Source organism: Anser anser (assembly GCF_964211835.1).
Source record: "Anser anser genome assembly, chromosome: 1".
In the NCBI taxonomy this organism is placed as follows: Eukaryota; Metazoa; Chordata; class Aves; order Anseriformes; family Anatidae; genus Anser; species Anser anser.
Genome location: NC_139720.1, coordinates 16,099,372 through 16,122,280, shown reverse-complemented (window position 1 = coordinate 16,122,280; position 22,909 = coordinate 16,099,372). Strand labels below are relative to the sequence as shown.

The 22,909-nt window shown below is 40.1% G+C and overlaps 1 protein-coding gene across 1 annotated transcript in view; it reads right to left on the bottom strand.

The window, feature by feature from the left end:
- Positions 1-290: 290 nt before the first annotated feature.
- Positions 291-22,909, bottom strand: part of SLC2A13 (solute carrier family 2 member 13) — a 159,800-nt gene continuing 137,181 nt past the window's right edge. The window contains exons 8-10 of the mRNA XM_083825750.1: positions 8,061-8,182; positions 7,776-7,928; positions 291-6,624 (exon numbers count right to left, since the gene is read on the bottom strand). Of these exons, the coding sequence (XP_083681876.1) occupies positions 6,398-6,624; positions 7,776-7,928; positions 8,061-8,182 (502 nt within the window). The 3' untranslated portion in view covers positions 291-6,397. The remainder of the gene's footprint in view (positions 6,625-7,775; positions 7,929-8,060; positions 8,183-22,909) is intronic.

The window sequence follows — 22,909 nt, the reverse complement described above, 5'->3', positions numbered from 1 at the left end:
ACCCCATTTGCCTGGTCATCTCTCACCTTGGTACTTAAGCCGTCTGCCCCTCAGTGTGAGCTGTAATTAATTACAGCCCTTAGCAACTCTGTCCCAGTGTGCCACAGTCTCTCTCTGGCTTAAAACATATTATTTAAGACCACACCAATCATATTCAAAATTATTCTTCTCCTTCACTTATTTCAGGCAAGCCCATAGCCTGTTTTAGCTCATTTTTCTGGGCAATGCCATTTTGCATCTCTAAAAGGCGACCTGAATACCCACACAAATAAAACCTTGAGAAAGATTCTGTAATTAAGTATCTCACCTTTTATTTTGTTCATTTACACTTCTGGCACTGACAATTCTTCGAAGATATTTACTTTTATGTAAAGACCAAACTTCATTAAAGCAATCAGAACAGAGGTCAATTAAATAATCATACATCACTGAAGTTTCAGAAAATGTACAACACTTTCATACATTATAGGCTTGACTGGTTGCAAAAGGAAATGGCACGCTTGACATTGTTAAGAAATAACTTGGACAACCTGACAATTAGTTTTGCCAAAACCTGTTTTGTACTGAACACCATACCATGTGTCCTGATGGCACCATATGCATGTTATTACTGAACACAAAAGTATTTATTTCTATCAATTTGGTCTCCAATAATGTTCCCGAAAACCTTAAATAGAATTTGCTGCAGAAAGATCCGGTTGATGCTTTTGTAGGGTTGTGAGACTCCAGATGAAAAGCGGACACACAACTCGTGCCAATTCCCAGCTATGCCCTGGACCAGCAGGACACTCGAGCACATGAAGAATTTCAAGAATAATAATCCTAACAATTTCACGGGCGCTACTCGAATGCTTAACACCGCACAGATGGCAGGCGTGTGCTAGGCAGGAGCTGTGGTGTAAGCTGAGGCTGGAGCCCCAGCACCACAGAACCACGGCGCTTCTCCTCCTGCTGAGCATCTTGCCTGCCAGATGAAGTTTCTCCTGCAGAAGTCATACATTCAGTCCTCTCCGAAGTCTGTGTAATGTTTAAGGCAGCAAGAGAAATTTGCCTTTATTTTAACGCTGATGTTAAACTGGTGTTTCCTTTAGAAATACGTGGACGTTATTCATAATTAATCAGCACTCCCCTTATTTATACAAATGCGATGAAACGGAAAACCAAATTTTGAAAAATTGTATCTTAGCGGGACTGAGGAGTGTAACTGAACCATAGTTGAAGCTTTATAATTACACATACCAGGTCATTCAGATGTAACACACCGAGTAGGAACAACGTGAGGGATCTGGGTGATCTCTGGGTTCTTGAGGCCTGATTCTGGTCCAGCTTCCCCCGGTGTGCATGAGCTCTACTGAAGCTGACAAGTGAACGCCTCCAAGGAGAGGCATGGATAAGATTGAAAACATGCCGCTGGTTCACACTAACAGGTCATCGTGGCTAAAGTATATGCTCATATACAGAACTCTGGAACACCATTAACACCCATTTACAAAACACTACAGTGATGGTTATTGGCACATAAAAAACTCCTCCTCTATATGAAAACATACACAAAATAGATAAGAACTGCCATTTTTTTTTCAGACTTTTAAAATCTATAATATAGTTGCCTTTAAGGAGTTTTTACCCCCAGTATCACAAACAACAATATTTCTTTAACAATGTTCACCTAGATTTTACTGTGCTGACATTTTTAACACTGCCACAACCTAGACCACTTTGTGGATTATGCTTAACTGTACTGTACACAAGGCGATGAAGATCGATAGAAAACCACTAAGATTTTTGCACAAAAATGTGACTTGTTAAAATCCAGAGAACAATCGAGTCACTTGATAGGCAGCAGCTACATGTAAGCTGTAAATGTTACCCGCAATAAAAACACATTTTGCCATAAAGCACATATTGTGGAATTATCTGCTTCTGGCCTGGTACACAAAGCTCTATTTTCTTCCCAATGCAGAGGAATGGGTTTTGGTTAGCTTGACTACCTCTGAAAAAGTGCACAGATATCTTACTCTTTAAAGTGCTTTGCAGAACCCGCTCTTCTGTCTTTATTTCTACTCTGAGACTTCTGTACAACAAAGACTCTGCCCCTTCCTTGCTTAGCAATGTTTGGCTAACAGAGCCTCTTCGGCAAGTCCAAGTAGACTTTCTAGACAACCATGTTGGTGTAGTTAACGTTGAGACGTGGGAAGTTGGGTATAAAGCTGAGGAGCACAAGGTCTAGCTTTAATTAGCCCACTGCACACCTGTGGGACAGCACCCAACACCCTCGTGTCCGAAGGGAAGACCCTCGCTCAGGGCCGGGGCCTTGCAGCTGCCCTCGACGTCAAACCTTCTCCCCAGGCCCAACCGGAGGACTTGAAAGGGCAAAAGAGATTTCACAAAGGAAACAAAGCGTTAGCTTTGCAAACTCTATTGCCATGTCCTCGTCCCCTTGCAGGGAGCTTCCTCCCCTTGGTCTGCCCGTCCCCGTTCCCATCCACGGGACCACCTGTGCCGAGCACCGGCTCTCCAGGCCCCACCTCTGGGTCCCACAGTCCTTCTGTCTCACCGGAGGGAGGTCACCGACGGCTACTTTCGGCTCTGACACCCATCCCTACTGAAACGTGACTCTGTGGAGCTGTCAATGCATCATTTCTTCCTTCCCCACTCCCTACCTAACTCCCACACTGGTGAAATGCTGCTTTTTCCAACTCATGCAAAAATAAGTCAGCGCTGGAACAATGTTCCTTAGGACATATCCTCTCTCTTGTCACAAAATGTCTGACAGGGCTGTCACTGGGTTTGGGAGCGATCTGAGGTGCATGCAACAGTGCAGCTTCAGCCCTCCGAATGAGTCCTAGGGGCTTGCTTTGTGTTATGTTTATTTTCAAAACAGGTTTGTTCCGCCTTTTAAAGCCTGATTTTGATCAACATAGTGACAAGGGGAAGAAACTAGTTGCAAATTACCTCACCGCCCCCCACCCCCAACACTTAACGATTTCAACATGGTTAATAAACAAGTATAGGTGAATTAAATTTAAAAAGATTAAAAGTGCATCAGGAATTGTTTCTTTTATACTTCTCTTAGGCCAAAACTTGTAAAGAATCAGAACTACTAAAATATCTCAAATTGCTGTGCATAACCAAGACGGGATTCATGCAAAGCTCTACCAGCATCATGAAGCTAGCACTCCTGATGCACAGAATACCTGAATGAAATGTGCAGTCCTTGTGAAGAAACCATTTCACATCTTCTGCAGAAAGCTTTCAATAGAATGATACTGTGCTTAGACACACTATTTATGCTACTTCATAAATTTAAGAAATTATTCAGCTTTTTATTCTTTTGTCTGGAATGTTACTATGTCTACCTCTAGCAAAATCTCTTAAAACTTAAAATATGCACAAATATAAAAAATCTTTGCAAAATAGAAACATTTATTTAATTTTCTTCATACATTATAAATGTTCACAGACTCTAAAAATAAAACCCTAATTGTGTAAGATTAATTTCAAGTATTTGACCTCATTTTTATGATACATAATGCTTGGTGCCAGGTTGGGTATTTCTGAGGTGTGGAATGTTTTCTTTGTGTAAAGCAACCTTTGTTGTCCTGCTTTTGGCTGGGATGGAGTTAATTTTCTTCCTAGTCGCTGGAACCAGCCAAAACCAGGACACAACCCTAGGAGGAAGACTTAAACCCAACTCTTTGCAGGTGGAAAAGGGTGGGTGACAGCAAAGAAGCCGATATTTTTTGCACCTTCATAACCAGTAGCAACGATGAACAAAATGGTTGTGTTTCAATCGCTTTGCCTCCAGAAAAAGGGCACGGGATGCAAAATTTCAGAAAACTGCTTCCAGTGAGACTGATCTGGTGTGAGAAAATGAGCCTAGCGCCGCGCACAATTGCATGCTACTTTTGAGAACATCTGTGGAACAATGCTGGCAAAGAAAGATGGTCTGCTGCTGCTAAAAAGCCCCAGCACTGCCTGAAAGAAATAAAAAGAGGCTGATCTTGTGCCAGCAATCTTTACAGGGACTTTGTTTCAGTTATGCCACGGAAATGCCGTGGTTTCCACTGCCTGTGGACACGAGCACAGCTGAGCAGGGGGTAAGCGCTGGAACCAGGAGCGCAAACCACTTCCACCAAGGGACCTACACCGTGAGCGTGGGGTTGTTTTGGGGGATCAGAGCTGTAAGGCCCTCTTCTGAAACGCCAGTAAATGCCCACTGAAATCTGCCTCTGTGTAGGACACCAGGTGAGCACAGGGCGGGCGTTAAACACTTCTTCACGTGCTGTGCTGGACAACAAAACTGCTCTGAAGAAGGGTCTTCCAGCACATGTTTTCTCACCCTGAATTCACCCTGATTTTTTTTTTTTGTCTGTGCCAAGCATCCCTTTTCTCGTGTTAGGTACTGCACCTTTGGTGGAGGCTCTGAAGAGTGCGTACAAGGCGCGAAGCACTGTGCGCTTACGGGAGAGGGAAGATCGAGGGCTTCGAAGTGCAGCCCCCTCGCTGCCAAGGGGCGGGAGGTTCAAGGTCAGTCTGCTCCTCGCAACGACTCATTTGTAGTTCCCTCTGCCTGCTATGCTCTCCCCTTTTATTCCCAGTCAAGTTACAGAAGGATGCTCTAAAACGTTCTCTTTCTAAAAATACTTCTGTGATAAACAAAGTAAAAAAGAAATAAACCTAAAATATATCCAATCACTGGAGTTCAATAATTCGAGTAAGAAACCCCCCCGTATAAGATCAGATAGCGTAGTGTCAGACTTCATCATTACAATGAAACCCCACATATTACCCAATAAAAATAACTTAGTAACAAATGTCCAGTTTCATTTTGACAGTACTCCTACCCTCAAAATATTTTTCAACCCTAAAAAGTGCACAAAACATATCTATAAAAGCTAGCGAACCCAACAATTTAATCTTTAAAAAATTAAAAATAAAGGTATTTTTACCAAATAAATGGGGAGCAGCCCACAGGCAGAGGAGGCTTTCCACATTCTTTCATGAAGCAAATGTTTCAAAGATAAAAATTTGAGTTTTCGATGCTTTCAAACTCATATCTCTGAAGAATTAAAGCAGTGAAAGGAAACAGGAGAAGGAAAAAAACAATATTTTTATGTAGCTGCATAAAATTCAATTTGCCAAGGCAAGCAATCATGGCAGGTGAATAAAATGCCATTAATATTTTCATTACCATGCTAAAGGCAGCCAAGTTGATTTTTGTGCCTGACATTTTCTTGACAGTTTTGCAATGCTTCAGTAAGGCAATTAATATGAGATGTAGGCTTCTGCCCAACACGAATATTTTTCTTTAGATCCAGCAAGACACTGGTTGACTAAGGGCATTTGAAGGAAAAATGTGCTGGGATTCACTTACTCTGCATACATGAAGATAAACTGAAGGCAATATGATTATGCATGAGCAAAAGGCACAGGAGGGATGACCACTGTGCGTTTTGCAGCAGAAAACCTCTCCCCTCCTTTTATTTCTTTTAGCTCATGATATTTTGTGTTCAAAACTAGGCACAAACCCAAATGTTCAAATGCGAAAAAGTAAACCAAAAATCATTCATTTCCAACTAACTGCAGCCTCTGTGTTGTCCATAGCAATATGCACCAGCTCATTTGTACACGCGGCCACATGCTTAGTTCTGTTTTCCTGCTACCAGGATGTTATTTTTGGCAGTGTATCTCACAAACACCAACTACTGATCGTAGTGTGTCCTCAAAGAGCAGCAGTGGCCAGACGGCCTGGGATTACACAGCCTCAATGCCACCCTAGTTAGACACCACCTAGGTGACTATGGCTCTCTACTCGTTATCTCAAATAAACACAAACGCAATTCTGTCGGGGTAAATTTGGGCAATGTTCCCGCTGATAGACACATCAGATATTTGTAGTTTCATGATCAGATAAACCTTTTAAATGGTTACCATTACAGCAGCATCGTTCGTTGCATTACATAGCAGAGCTATTTGCTAGGCTGCTATGGGATGGGGATCGGACAGATGTCAGCTGCTTTCTGATTAGTTACTGCATTATTTTAATTTTTGTCAGTATTGAAGATAAGGACAACCACTGATCACCTATATAGCCTTCGATATTCACCTGGTACAGTGCACTGTACAAAATACCTTGTGATGGTATGGGATTGTACACACCTGGTTGATTTATATAATTGTGGAATTTAGTCTCTTTTGGAAGCCATTGCTTTTCGTTATCAAGAAAACATGAGCATATTGATTTCCTCCCAAATGGAGCATTTTTGAACATGAAGGCATTTTTAACTAGACAGTAGAAAGGAGAACCAGACCAGAAGCAGGGCAGTGAGGTCACCAGAGAGCTGCTTTTCCCCCAGAAGGCTTTTAAATGATTAAATACATCAGCAGCTGAAAATTATTCCACATCAGAAGCATCATTGTCAGAAAGATGGTAATTACTTCCCTTCACCCGAATATACTCAATATACCTCCCTTCATCAGAATCTGACATACCACATGTACATAGCCTGTTTTCAAACAAAGATTCAATTTCCTCTAGTTTTTTCCCTTTAGTCTCAGGAAGGCAGCCATAGATGAAAACAAGTCCCAAGCCGGCAAACCCTGCGTAGAGGAAGAAGGCTCCTGCAATGTAAAACAGTACACACAGTCAGTTACAGAACATCCCCTCCCCTCCTCTGCTTCCACGCAGGGGAACGGCAGAAGCAGCAGGCTGTGGATATCAAAGGGGCATGTAAGAGCAAAGGGTGGAACACCACGAGCTGCTTGGCTGTGGGTGTAGGAGAAGACTGCTTTACAATATCAATGCAACAGAGTCAATGAACAAAAGCAATTTAATTTAATATGGAAGAGAATTTTCTTCCTTTTTTTTGGCAAGTCATTCTGCTGTTAAGATAAACAGCAACTATCGCATAGCCAATAAAAAAAGCAGATATGGAAGGCAAGAACTTTCTTAGTTATTCTTAACAGCAAAGGAATCACTAAGACAACTGCCAAAGACGAGAAGTTTCAGCAAAAAAGAAACAGGATTAAAACAATGTTTGCAACTCTCATATATAATTATTACTTATAACTCCTCTGCAAAGACAATTGGCAGTGAGAAAGAGCTCGTCCCCCCCGCCACCCACCTTAACTAGAGGGACAGAGAAAGCACCGAAGGACCAACATTTACCTGCCATTTGTTTCCAGACCAAAGACTCAAAGGAATGACAAGAGCCGCTGAAAGGCTCTGCACTAGTAATGATATGAAGGTCAAAAAAACTCAGTAGCAACTTAATGTAATTTAAATGACTCGTACTGGAGTGGCTGAGCAGTAATCTGACCATCTCTCCACAGGCTCGAGCAGACAGGACTTAATCAACAGCTGGGAGCAGGACGATAGCATCTTCAACTATACGGCTGTTTCTGCAAGGACCATCTAATAATGGCCTTGGATGCCATCACAAAATGGAAAATTGCTGATGCTGTCTTTTTAAGTGGAAGACAGCATTTTTCACCAAGCCAAAATGTATTTTTTTTTCAGCTTCTCTACTTTATGCAACTTTCTAGATTCACTTTCAAGGACAGAAATAAATGTTTCTTATGAAAGCAGGACCAAACTCCAGGCAGGTCATATCAGGTCTCTGGTTTTACTACACCACAGTTAGCTGAGAACACTGCGTTCACAGTTGGAATTTTATAGCAAAACCAACTAACTTTGAGTCCCAGAACCCAAACCAAAGGAAATCTATGCACCAATGCCAGCACAGCACCCGTGGACACACACTGTTTCTTACCATAGTATGTCAGATATTCAGCTGTATGCAGAAAGGTCAGTGACACGAGCACGTTGAAAACCCAGTTGACTCCAGATGAACATGCGTTTCCTGTACTTCTAGCCCAAAGTGGGTAGATTTCAGAATTGACAGTCCAGGGCATGGGACCCATCCCTAAGATTTAAAGAAAGATCAAACTCAACTTAATGGCTGGACTGAAGAGCAAGTTTAATGCGTAGCCTCACCATTTGACATTTTACTTTGACAAGTTTTTACACTTATACATGAAAACAAATGTTTGCTTACCAGGTGCAAAGAAAATCAAGTACAAAATAAGGCCCAGAAGTGCGGTCCAAGAGTATGGAGTGGGGCAGAAATTGTATGCCCAAAACAAATCTTCCTTTTTGAATACAGTTTCATTCGAACACCTGAAAAATAACAATAAGATCTAGTATTAAAGAATTTTCAGGGAAATGGATGACATCTCAAAATAAACCTGGCACATAACATCGTATGAAAAGCTGACAAGTGTGAAATTAAGAGAGCAAAGCTCCGCCCTGTTTTATCAAAAACTTTTGAACCGAATCCTACATTCAGAAACCTACTTTTCCCTGTGCCTTACAGATAACATTGTGCTTGATTGTGTGGCCTTAGGAAGAGCACCCAGTATAGCACATTTCTGAATTTAAACATTTGACCTGTATCTACTCCTTCAAATGCATTGTCTTTACTAAGCCAGCAGTCATACCAAAGCCAATGAGGCCGTTCACATGAGTATCACACAGTGCAGCAAGAGCTGCAGCAGCAGGACTTTGAGCTCAAGATGCAAGAATTTAGGTCAAATGAAAGTCAGTCACCGTTAGTCACTGATGAGCCGTACGCAGTGCATGTTGGGTGTAATGAGTAAAGTCTACAGTCAAGTGAAGTTGTACGGAAAAGAGAAATAAACTTTCTTTTCTTCACAGTGAAATAATTAAGAAGGTGGCAGCATTTCTAACCAGAAAGTAAAAAGTAGAATAAACAGAAGTAAACAGTGCCTGAGCTACTAAAAGAAAAAGTGATTTCTTTGCCAGAACTATGCAGAAATTGCATATTTCTAGGAATAGATATAAAATCATGTATTTTCATCTGACTGCTAACAATATATTATATTTTAAAGGGATACTTGCAACTTAATCTTTTTGTTATAAACCTCAGTTTTGAAAATTAGCATTTGTCTAAATGGACAAGTTATTGCTGTAACTAGAGAAACTTCAGCTGCAATCACATCAATTGCCGCAGCTGAAAAAAATGTGTACTTTTGGGAGAGTAGACTTAGGCAGACACCTCCCTTTCATATGCAAACCATGTTATTTACTTGAGGAGCAGAAATCACAGAGTGCTGAACATCTGCCTGGACTACAATTTCCAGATTAGCTGAGTGTGTATGTGAAGGATATACCCTCTCATCTGCAGGAAAACTGGAATGAAGCCTGCAACAGGTGATAAATTAGAGCTTGACAACGAAAAGTGAGATGGGGGAGCAAAGACACCCTGAAATGCTTCAGGGGACTGACCACTGCAGTTGACTTTCAACAGCAAGTTCCAGCCAAATATATCCTCTCTAACTTCTCTGTTCAGAAACAACCAGCTGGCCCCAGGCTGAACTCATGCTGGTGAGCACTGGTGGCCAACCCACCACCTGTTTTGGGGCAGAAATCATGTTTATGTTGGCACGAATGTACCCGTAAAACAACATTTAAAGCAGAACACCGCTATAAAGTCCTAAACCCAGTTTCAGGACAGCTGGAAATCCAGAATTCAAATACACTTAAAAGAGAGGTTAAACCAAGAAATCCTGGAAAAATCCATGTCCAAAACCACTGACAAACCCTTGCAACTATCTCATTCAACACACACAGATTCAGTTTTGGGGTGAATAATACACAGACAACAGAGTTCAACCAAATACCCCTCAAAAGATATGTCCCTCAAGCCCGAATACAACAGGCCTGTGGCCTCAGCTGCCACCTGGCCACCACATCACCCAGCAGTGTAAGATGCTGGCAGCTGCCAAATCTGATATTTTCACCGTCTCTCAGCCAAAAGTACTACTGCCAGCCTTGCTATTTCTTCATTGTGCTTCTCTGTATTGCCCCCAGGTTCTTTCTTATGTCATTTTGCTCTTTCACAGCTTAGCTTGGCGTCTCTTTTATGTTATGACAGCTAGGCCGGGATCACTCCCTGTTGGCACCCACCTGACACTTCCATACTGCCCTACATCTCTCTCATCACAGATGGGTTAAATCACGTTTGAGCCATGTCTCAGATACAGAAGACTGAACTGTGCTGGAGAGCTATTCTTATGTTTAAACCAGCAATTCCTTACATGTTAAGAAAATGATGTTTGCAAGAGTAATTACTTAACCCCTGGAGACGGCATTGCTGTCTCCCATCCTGGCCTGCTCTGTATCTGCGCCGCTGTGAAACCACAGGATTGCTCCATGTCACACATTTGTACAACTGCACATTTGCTTCTTTGCTGTTACTCTAATTTCATTTGCAGGTGTTTGGTAATGAATACAAGCTGATTAGCATTTTAAAATGTCTTGATGCTGAAATTGGTTTCTCCGGTTGGTCCAGCCAGATCGGCAGCTCCTCAGAGAAGAGCCTCACGCTTTCTCTCAAACGTTGCTGTAAACAAAGATGTACTTGGTTTATTATCTTGCATCCATCTCTATCAGTGCAAACCAACCTGCTGATTCATACAGACACAACCACAGGGAGGTCTGGATGTTTCTTTCCCCCACTACCTCTCCCAGATGTGTCCTACTTTTGACAAAGTGGAACACGAAGTATATAAAGGAAAAACAGATGTCTCTGAAGCCTCCAATTGCTGAAGCCACTGACTTCTCTGCTGTCTGACAGCAACTGAGAGGAAATTCAGTTGCAAGAAAGCAGATTCAGTACATTGAAACAGGAAAAATAGCACTGAAGACTAGATTTAACAGAAACCTTGCAGTAATAAGCTTCTCTGCTTTGCTTATCCTTTGGTAGCAAAATAGGATGGTACACAGAATAAAAGCAAAGATATCTGCATTTGCTGGAGTTTTGCAGTCTAGGGATTTACTTAGGCACTGTCACTGTCTAATTCTTGCTGCACTATCGGTCCTACAAGAGCTATTATTTTGCTAACAAATACATTAATAATGACTGTATAAGATAATATCAGATAAAAATCTGAATTTGGTTCTGTATTAAGGGAGCATCTATGATGGAAAGCAGTCAAGAAGCTACTGATCTCTTCAGCAGCTGAAAAGCAGAGAAAACTCCATGTAAAGAGCTCACAAGTGAAATTATGCAGTCAGGTACCACTGCAAAGAGTGTGTAAATCAGAATGTGCTGGGTAATTAGTACAAACTGTGAAAACGGACCACATCATTTCCTCTGAAATTACTGCCAAAGTGAAAACACGACAGAATTACATTGAAAATCTTTACCATGAATTTCTTTCATTATGTATTTTCCCCAGACAATTTAAGAAGCTCATCTGTTGTAATTAGTGAAAACCTAACTTTCTGACAATTGATGTGAACAATGCTACTGACTGGAAATAAATCAGAACAGCAGCAGTTTTCTACTTTATATGCATTATATATTCGGTTTCACAGTCACAGAATCCATCCTTTCTCAGACGCAGCCTGTAGCTCAGAAGATCTAAAGCCTTGATCCTCAACTCCTAAATTGCCTTTATACAGCACATTAAAAAGGTGAAAGAAGGGTTGTTGCAGGTTGTCTAAGATGTTATTGTTAATAATCAGAGGATGAAACAGGATAAGACCAATTCCTTGATAATCAGTCTAAATTATCCTAATACTTGAGCCAATTTAGCAGTAGAATAATTCTCAAGTACAACATAGAAAACTACAAACTAGGGAAACTGTTAGATGTTATGTAGCAAAGGCCATGTTAGCACAGCACAGGAAAGCTGATTTTCTTGTCAAAATTCCATTAATTTTTACTTTGCTGCAGAGTGAGGACTGTGTCTCTAAAGATATGGCTTTTGTTGGAACTAAATGTTTCATTCTGAACAGTTCATATATTTTTAATATGAAGGTTACTGACTTCTCATTGTCTTTTATGCCCTTCAGAAGTGTTTTAAATGGATTTAGATCTAAAAATCCTAAAAGGTCAAAATTCAAATCAAATCAGACTATGGAAATAAATTACTTCTAAAGAAAATCACTAATGTTATCATTCATATCCCTAAAAAGCTTGTTAGAGCAGGCTTATTTCAAAATTACACATCCTGCTCTGAGATAAATTTTAACTTCGGGGTCTGATGATACATAAAGAATTTAGATCTAATTCACAGTTTTACTAATCTGCTATTTCTTTGTTCCAACAAGAGTAAAACTATTTAAGGGCTCTTATTATGTCAGATTTTGTGTCTGGGTTATCAAGATGAAGATAATTGACAATTTATCAACTTAGTCTCTGGTGTAACACCAATACAAGGGATTTTAAAAATCTCTGTGAAAGAGATTAAAAAAAAGTCCTTGCGTAGGGTGCTGACTTTTATATCATGCCAGTCAAGATGAACAATATAAATTTATGCCAAGCTTATTGACTCAGCTTTTCACCAGAATTCTGGTCATGGAAAGGACAGAGCAGAAAACAGACCTAATTAAGAGTAACAGGTTTTAGGACTAAGAAAGGTTTTTATGGAAGATATTTGAGGAAAGCTGAAATTATTTATCCACAAGCAATTACTGGTCCTGTGGAAGAATCTGTTCCTTGACATTTGGGTTAGTTCTTACAGCTTCTCTGTCTCTGCTGAAGATCTTGAGTTGTCTGAACAGACTTCTGATCTTTAAATTACTTAAAGGAGATAATTTAGTAAGGTATCAGTTTAATTGTATAATAATTTAATGTTAGACAAGTAACAGATCTTTGGAAACTGCCTCTATAGTGTCCATCAGGTGAAGCTTGGGCTCAGGTTGATCCAAACTGTGCCTGGAATTAATATTCACTGGCTCTAGAGTCAGGGGCGTTCACAGCTACAGGTTCATTCATCTGGCTTCTCTAATCCACCAACACAGAAATAAGTTACATTAGCACAATCCATAGAAACCAGTGAAACTGTAGGGTACGGTTTCACTATAAATCAGTATATTCTGATCTGAAGAAAAAGCTCTCCTCCTTACAGCACTTAGTTTTATTTTTTATATATATATATATATATATATACAGATATGGTAGGATGCTATCTGAAGTCTCAAACAGTGTAACTCTTTCCTAAAGGCAAACAACAAATTAGCTTCGAAACAACCAATAGCTGAATCAGAACTGTCTCAAGGTCCCGTAGCTACTGGATGCTGTGCTTCAGAGAAGCACTGTAGGTCCATGCCTCTCTGGACAAGTTTGCATCCACTGCTTTGACTTTGTAGCTGACATGGAGAACTAACTCACCCATTAAACCAGATATTGCGAAAAATATGTAGGTGAAACTTCTTATGCCAAATGATGGCAGTTGAAAAAAACAGACAGAAAAGCATAAAACAGATGCAGCCTTGAAAAATGTACCCATAGAATTTAATGGTATTCACCTAGACATTACTTAACCTTCATTACATAAAAATATCATCAGCATTTCGGGACATTTATTGCAGCCATTTGCTAAAACTGGCAACGAGTTTTTAAAACATTAACATGCAGTCTAAAGTCTTGGAAATACAGTTCTGTTTACTGCAAGAAAGTTCTTGTCAAATGAACTTGTCCATGAGTGAAAAACTGTCTTTATCACTGTGAAGCCCACTGCTATAGGAGCTATCAGTTAAGCACGTAGAGCGGTGAGTGAGATCTTGAACAAAGAACAGAAACCACGGCAATTTAATTGGACAATAGCTGCAGTAATTGCCACTGTCCAAAATATCTAAAAAATCTTATATTGTATAAAAAAGTAATTTCTTTCTCCATGCAATGCATTCCATGCCAAGTACGTTTAGGAGCAGCTACTATGGCTAGCACAATGCCTACAGGAGGATGTTCTCCTCAGACTGAATGACTGGCACTTCTTATTCTGCATCTGGGAGACTGAAAGCAAATATTCAAAGATCAACTGAAAAAATAATAGAGAAGCTTGGTTGCTTTGCACATTTCAGAGCCAAAGAATTTAGACAAGCCTTCTTCATTGTGTGCTATAGGATGAGAATTTCTAATAACATTTTACACTTAAATGAATATTTCTTACAGATCTATGTGGAGACAGCTAACAGATATAGAAATAACCATCAATTATTCACACTGAGCACCTCTTTCCTTACTGGCTGTTGTCTTCTGATCCTTTGACTTCTTTCTTACAAAGAGACTGAAACCCTACAGACTGCTAAAATCTGAAATCAATCATAAGGAATTTTTCACTGTAACTTTTACACACTGTTAAGGTAAAAAAAATACTTAATATTTATCGAAGCAGAAGACCTTACAAAATAACTACTTCACAGAAATATTTCTAAGACATAATTGCTTTCCCTCATGCCTCTCAGTCTTGGCAGAAAGCACACCTGCACCAGATTCAGTACTGATTTACCTCTGTTCCTGACCACCTAGACACAGAAGCACATGCTTTTAATGCATATGTGAAAAAAAAAATAAAAATTGTTAAGTACTTTTAATTCAAACACTTGCATTTTCCCCAACTGAGAATTTTTTGCTTTGCAACTGCATCTGAAGCTGTCCAGTAAACAGAGTGCCAGAGCTATTCTTCAATCTGAATAGACTGAGACTACCAAATAACTGAAAACAGGACCATTTTTTTTCCCATGACAAATAACTCTCCAGTATTCATCACACCAAGAGGGTTTTTAACTGTTTGCCATGCTGGCCGTTTCAGTATTTGTGTGACTACTTCTGAGCTGGTTCAGAAGGGTGGGCAGCCCAGGTCCTGCATCTTTTGCCAAGGGAAGCAGCTCGGCTGTATGGCAGTGCCACGTCGGGTGCTTCGATAGCTGTTGGTCTGAGCCAGCAGCTTTTTGTGATTAAGTAACTCAATGCCTGATGAAGGATGTTCAGCTTTGGATTTGTTTCGGGACTGGAGGTTCTCTTAAATATTGCCATCCTATTCCTATCCTGCCAAAGTTCAACTCGCTACTCCTTTAGACTTCTTTTACACCACGCTGCTGTCTTCTGAGCCCTGCTGGCCTCCTCCAGGCTGCTGGCTACAACTGTCCCACGCTGCTGTCAGGCCACAGCTGCTTCAAGCTTCATTTTCCATCACATCTACCAGGGTCGAAGAGAGGCAGACCCTTGGTACCTCCCGCACCGCTGTCAGACATGCTTCTCTCATCATCTGCTCTGCTCTCCTTGGCTTGAAACACAGACTCAAACGGGACAAGGCAGAAGGGCTTAAATCTAACGTTAAAGCCTTTCCACCTGAGATTTCACAGCAGCTGGTAGCGTTTGGTAGGTACACCCATAAACCAGTCTCGGATATGGCACAGTTAGAAACCAGGAACAGAAATACGCAAATACACATTTTTGTTACAGGACACGTGGATTACCTTAACCACACCATATATATTTGATTTCATTTTCTTCCCAAACTTCTTTCCACTATTCTGAAGTAACAGATGGTAATAAAATTGTCAGGAAACATCTGACGTACCTGTGTTCGAGAGAGTGCCCCCTTCTCGGCCTAATTCTGATCCTGATCGGACACACTCAGTTTCCCCCAGCATAAATTAAAATTAACTAGCAATAATTAAATCGTATGGTTTCATAATTCTGTCATGAAAAAATCATAAATAATTCAAATATTATATTAATAATGCATAAACTTGTGGGGGCTCATACAACAACTATGAAAAATAATCATCATCTGTTCACTTAAACAACCTGCAGTCATGCCTGCAGAATTTTAATGGACAGAATTAAAATTAAAACCTGATCAAAATGCAAACTCTTAATTAGATTTGAGTATAAGCATCTTAGCTTAACATCACTGTCCTTCATGCATTTCTACCTGTGCTCATTTCAGTGACTTTAGTCATTACATAATAGGTCAGAGTTTCAAAATACGATAATATCCTGTACTTCTTCTGAACATCAGACACTTTCAGGTACCAAATAACTGATGGTACAAAATTAGCTGCTCAGTCAAGAGACAAAGATGAAGGAAAAAATGGCATATCTACTTTTTTATTTTGTGTGTGTGTGTGTGAAAAAGTTCAGAATAGCCCCAGTTCTTAGAAAAATGAAATGAGAGAAAAAAAAGGAACAGAAAGATCATAAACCAACATTTTATGCTTTTTAAAGACTTTTTTTTGCATTTTATTGCAGAAGAAGGGTTATAAAAATGTTTAAATATGTATTTATAGACAATGAACATCTTATAACAATACTTTAAATACAAAACTCATATATCTAAATATATTACCACACAAACTGAGTGTACAGAGGTCCAATCTATAACCATATATATCCAAGTCTAAGGCTTAAACAGCAGGCAGAAGGCTTGGGTAACACCCAGCTAAGGGATTCACAGGTTGAAATCATAGCTGTAAAAATCAGATGTGGTATTCTCAAGTTAGGAAGCCATGACGAAAATGTATTCTTATGTATACCCAGAAGACTATTTTTAGGGTTTGAAGAAGTAAAATTCAGTGACACCTACAGTAAGGAGAGATTACTCTAAGATGGAGAATCAAATGCCAGTGGATACAATAAATAAACAAGAGTATAATCTGGTAATTGTTTCTGGATAAATTCTTCATAAAACTTGGTAAATTATTTAAAGATACTTTTTCCTTTGTAGTCACATAGAGATGTTTTTGTTTCTTTAAAAAATATATACATTCTGAAGAGCTTTTTCCCAGATGTATGACTCACTTATTAGCTTGATATGTTGATATTTAGCTGCAGAAAATATTTCTCCAAAATACCAAACAAAGCTTCACTGACACTGGATGTCACATAAGGTCAAAGTTGCAGAAAGGTGACATTATAGGAGAAGCAAAGCCCACATCTGCTAAATACTTTCATAAGAAGACAAAATAACACATTTTTGCAACTTTAAAGATCAATCTTTATATTTGAAAGCTAAAAAAAAAAAAGAGTATGAACATGAATCAACTAAAGAGTGCACTCTTTCAGGTATGGCTGAGACAGTAGACGATATAAGATTTTTGTCCTTTTTCCCCTCTCATGGATGTACTCTAATGATTTACAGTCATTTACATCTGTTTGCTTTAAAGACCAAGGCATTCAGTAATTTTTCCTGCTTTTTCATTTACAGAACAAACCCTGTTCTCACAGCACTAACCTATCTGGCAGTTCTTACTGAAATATATGCATGTAAACATTGATTTTGTCCCATTTATTGACAGGCATACCTTGCTGCTAAAGTTCCTGCATCTGCAAGAGATTGTGCCTGCTGGTACATCAGAATTTTACCTGTCTCCATGAATTTTTGATTGAACAGCTCGACTAACCCAAATCTTTTATCACTATCACTCCATTAAGACAGATTCTACTGTTTCTTGCAGCTTCCAAACTAATGATGTGCATGAGGACCTCAACCACTTCATAGAGATGTGCTCCAGCACAGTACCGTAGGCAAGTTATGAAGCCTCCCAGATTCCAGTGCTATATTTAAAATAGTCTAAGCTGATCTCCACAAAGAGCAAGATCCAGTAAGAGAGAAATCTTTAGTTTGGTCCTCAGTCTTATACTGAAGAATTTCAATCTACTAAATGCTGTAGTTTTCACTAATTCTTTCATTCAAATACCATCAAGTTTTGAAGAACTTCACCGGGGTGCAAATAGAAAATAATGTTTAGAAAAAGTGAAATGCTCAGTTTGGGCAAATAAAATGGAAGCAATACAGGTCGATATTTTGAAGCCTTTTGTTATGAACAATAACAAAAATATTGCATTCTACCAGATGGAGTGAAAAATAGAGTATGATGGGGCAAGCCCCTCTGGTAGAGCATCTTAAGCACCACGTACTGTTCTACACGAGAGAAGTGATGTGTGAGATGGGGTTGGGGCTCACATCATGACTTGCACATGCAGCAGTGCTGCTGTCACCTTGATATCTGCCACCAGCCCCCCTGGCTCTTCTGGTCCTGCTCAGAGCAGTCAGGTACAGGACTGAAAAGAAACATCTCTTCTTATGGGCACAGCCATGAGAAATAGCACCTGGGAATCATAGCATTGTTTAGTTTGGAAAAGACCTTCAGGATCACCAAGTCCAACCATCAGCCTGACCTACCAAGTCCCATCACTAAGCCATGTCCCCTAGTGCCACATCCACACATCTCACAAATATCTCCAGGAATGGTGGCTCCACCACTTCCCTGGGCAGCCCATTCCAATGTTTGACCACCCTCTCCATGAAGAAATTTTCCTTAATGCCCAATCTAAACCTCTCCTGGTGCAACCTGGGATGGCTTCTTCATGTCCTATCCCTTGTCACCTGAGGAAGGAGACAGACACCCTCCTTGCTGCAACCTCCTTTCAGGTAGTTGTAGAGATCAGTGAGGTCTCCCCTCAGCCTTCTCTTCTCCAGATTAAACAACCCCAGTTCCCTCAGTCACTCCTCATACAACTTATTTTCTAGTCCCTTCACCCGCTTTGATGCTCGTATCTGCACACATTCCAGCGACTCAACATCCTCCCCGTAGCAAGGTGACCCAAAGCTGAATGCGGTACTCAGGGTGCAGTCTCACCACTGTCATGTACAAGGGGACAATCATTCACAATTTTTAGTATTAACTACAGGAGCACAAAGCAGTCTGTGCACCGCAACAGCAAAAAGGTGTTGTGGAAGCAGTCTGGAGACCAAGCGAACTACTTATTCACTCCTGGCCATAGTCAGGGTTGGGAAAGACTCACGGACTCGTTGTGACCCCTGAAGATGCTTCGCAGCTTGTCCAGTGTTCCTGGGGCTATACAGAAACAGCTCACTTTTGGAATAAGTGCTCCAGCAAGGTGCGCTCACACGTGCGTTCATCCAGCCGTTACTGGCTTCCTTTACTTCTCAGAAATGAGCTGCTCTTTGATGATTTGGGAGCGATAATTTTGAGTTGGAAGAAGGCTGTCTGACACCCCAGCGGGGTCCGGGTGCGAACCTGCACCATGCTGTGGTTTATACCAGAAAACAAGCAGATTTGGGCACTCTCCATTGGCAGTCTGTCCCACATATCATTTGGTACCTACTGGTGCCCGCAGACAGGCAGGCTTTATTCTGTTCCAGCTCCTTCAGGAAAATGGTGCTCAGAAAAGCAGGACCTGTACGTATTTCAGTGTCTGTGAGAGAATAGCACATCAGATATTTTGCTTCCGTGCAAACTCGGTGCTGTCTGTCTTACCCTGGGGCGCTTCTGCTGCTCTTTTTGTCTTGTGGAAATTTGGAGTCATCACTGGTTTTGCAGGTTTTTGGGAGCTGAGGGAGCGTGCACAGGGCTCTGTATGGAATTATTGTCAGAAACAGGGTCACAGAGCTCAGGAATTTCTGGTTTCTGCTTCCATATGTAAAAGCAGTTAGTCTTTTCAATTCTATCACCTTGCAGCATTAAAACTTAATTACTGAAGGAAATTGATCTGAGAATTAGGATATAAAATGCAGCATTTTAGAATTTCATGCAAGTTTACTATCAAATAAATCCCTGCACGATATTTAATCTCATTTGTGTTGTTTTTTTGTTTTTTTTTTTTGTTTTTTTTTTTCCATCCAATTTTACATTTAATTTACGTAATAATTAGCATTGTAAAGTTCTTCTGGTTACAAGACAAATATCTGCAGAAGTTCCGGTTCCCCCAATGCCAGCCAGCAGACCCCTCTTTCATAAGAAGTTGGATTGCCTCGGCAAGTCATGCTGGCACGGGCTGAACACTGGGCCCAGCTCTGATTTTAGAGGAGAAGAAGGAGAGGGGAAGGATTTTTAATCTCTGTGCAAAAGGGCTATGCTTAAATATTAATAAAAATATCAAAAGCAGTGACTAATCTGTGATATTCTCTTAAAACTTTTCCTTTCAAATATTAACAGAATAGTGTGCAAGAATTGCTGGCACGATGGAACAAAGTCTATTCTATAAAACACAGGCAAAGGCCAGCTGCAAAGAAGGAACAAAGAAGGAACAAGGACCAGCATCTTTTACTCCATCAGTCAAGGTGCTACAAGAGAGATCAAGGTCAAAGTTTCACACATCTGAAGCTGAGCAAGACAAATCCTACCCACACTTCTTCATCTTCCTTGCACTTACAAGTAGCCTTCGTTCACGCTTGTGCTGTTCACAGTGTGTCAGCAATACCAGCAGTATTGTTCAAATGAATGTCATCAACACACGAAAAGCATCTCTTCAGTTAGAGTTGCCGAAAGTAATTCTGAGCCCATGATCAAAAAAGACCAAAGACAAAGAAAGCCAGGGTGTTGTTGTAACTCAGTCTGAAGGTGACTTAACAGAAATATTGCCGATCACCTCCAAATGAAACAGGGTCTCTTCCAGTGTTATAATCTTATTTTTCTGAATGCTTCCAAGCTCTCCGTATAGCAATAGAGACAGAAAAAAAAGTGTATTGCTTCTAGTTATCCCAAAATATTAGATGTGCCAAAGAGTTGCGAAAAATAAGCTTCTGTGTTGAAATTTGGCATATCAAGTTAGTAGTGAGTGGTGAGACTTTGCAGTCAAATAAATAAAAAAACCCTTCCCCAAACCCACAGGTGGGAAATGCTGACAAAATTATACCGAGTTACAGATGTGGCACATAAAATTTTTATCCTTCTGAAATTTCCACTGAAATCAAAAGGAAAGTGGAAGGGTAAAAATACTTTCCCGAACCTGTTCTTTTGTTGAATCTGGGCTGAAGAACAGTAAGGACAAAAAGCTTAAAAACACATATCAGTATTACGTGTATTAGCATGCCTTTTTTAGCAGTTCCATGCTTTATTTTATTTCTAGTTATTGACATATATGTGGAAAAATTACATGTTAATAGTTCTGGTAATAATGTTTTGTCCAACCTCCGGCTGAAGTACTGAACTGCTACGTTCAATTTCTGTAGCCATAATTTAGAAGCAAGTCTTGCATTTTAACTATTGCCAGCAGCGGTCTTTCTGCCAGTACAATCAAAATCCATCTAGACTAAGAATCGAAGACCTTGTGTTCACTTTTCTTAAATAAATCGTGGAAGAGCATTTTTTAAAACTAGCTTTTCCCTCATGCCAGTAGGTGGCAATGTCTTTGCCCTAAAAAACTCAGAGAAAATGCAGCTTCATAAGGTAAAAGCAGGCAGCACATCCCTTCCACTCAGGGGGTACTGGGGACGGTCTCAATTAAATTAACCAACGGAGCTATATGAAGAATGATTCCCCAGCTGTCAGTCCTGGTAAATGCTCTGGAAATCATTAATTTTGTAACTGAAAATGGAGCCCCAAGGAGATTTTTAAAAAAATACCCAAAGACCAATTATAACAAGGCAATTATTTTACACCCAGTTTGTGAGAGCAGCCATTTAACATACAGTGTCACTCTGCTTTGATTTGTGCATGCAGGTACAATACCTATGGCAAATGCAAGGAATTTTAAAAAATACAGAAATGATAAAAGGTTACACTATCTCTAGCTTACGACGTTCATAAACGTTGCATACTGAGGCTCTCATTATTACATGAAATTCAAATTATGGTATCTGACAGTAGAAGAACTTAGCAGAAATCAAAATAACTCTTATTTTCCTTGGTCTCTGACAGATAAAATGAACTTTACATAAATAAGTGCTTTTTAACAGCAGTTATTTTACCAAGAAAATGTGGTAAATGGGAATATACATCACCCGAATCCCAGGTCTTAAGAAGTAAATAATCATGCAGAAGCTCAGACTTCTCTCTCATCAACTAGCTTAAAGGTTGGACTTGATGATCTTAGAGGTCTTTTCCAGCCTGAGTGACTCTATGATTTTGTGACCATCATCTGTGCAAAGCTAACGTGACAGGGGTGGAAAGCCAAGGGGAAAAAATAGTCTACACAACCTACAAGCAGAAGTGCCCCAGTGCCACTGCTCAGCAGCACGACCTGCTCGCTAGCAGACTGCCCATTTCCTAGCTGTACGAACAGATACGGCGGGTTAAAATCAGGTCACGACTTTAAATCAAATGAATCGATAACTCTGGCTCATCTTGCGCCGCTGAAGGATTGATGGTACTTTCTCAAGGAAATGACCCACACATGCAGACAGCATATACAATAATTTATATGAATTAAACTCGTCAAACATACTGAATTATTCAACAGTCCTAACGTAGAAATGTGTTAATTTATTTCCCCCCCAAAAAAAGAAAAAAAAATCCTCTGAATAAGCTTTCATCTTATGAAAAGAAGGGAAGAGATCACAGTTTTACTATATCAGATGATGTGATTACTGAAGAATTACTTATTATGTAATAAAGGTGGCTAAAATAAGGACAATGCATGCTGTTAAAGCTCCTGTGAGAACTGTTTTAGACCCTGATGAATGTTCTTTATCAATAAAAATCCCCAAGAACACCCACCTTTAAAACAGTCTTTTTCCTCAAAAGAAAAAAAAGAGAGGAAAAATAAAAGAAAAAATATATTTATTAAATTCAATTCAGAGTGTAATAACCTAAAAAAAATCTGTTGAGACAATTTTCACTGATTTATTTAAATCTGAATTTCAGAGTCATTAGTGAATACACGTGAAAAACCTCTACTGGCAGTATTCCTCTCCCAGAAAAAAAAAAAAATAATAAAAATCCATGTGCTTCAAAATGTGAAGCAGTCCTTTTTGTTCCGGCTCCAAGGCAGAAGGGGAACTTCCCAGCCCTCTCCCAGGGGCAGCTCCCTGCTGTGCTCCCAGGAGAGGCAGCAGGGTGAGGCAGGGCCTTTCCATCTGCCCCTGCAAAGAGGAGCAGCTGAAGAAGCTAACCAGCAGCAGGCTCCGACAGGCGAGAAAAGATCCTTTCCTCCAATGCACATTTTGTAAGAGAGTGAGAAAGCGGCTGCAGGAATCGTCCATATAGTCTAAGCACCTTGACATGAGACTGGCAATTCTCTCATGGATGTTGGCATGCTCTTTTTCCCTTTCCTGTCCTATCTATCTCCTTTGTCAACTGAAAGCTTTTTAAATGGCAAACAAGATTATTTTCCTTCTAGTC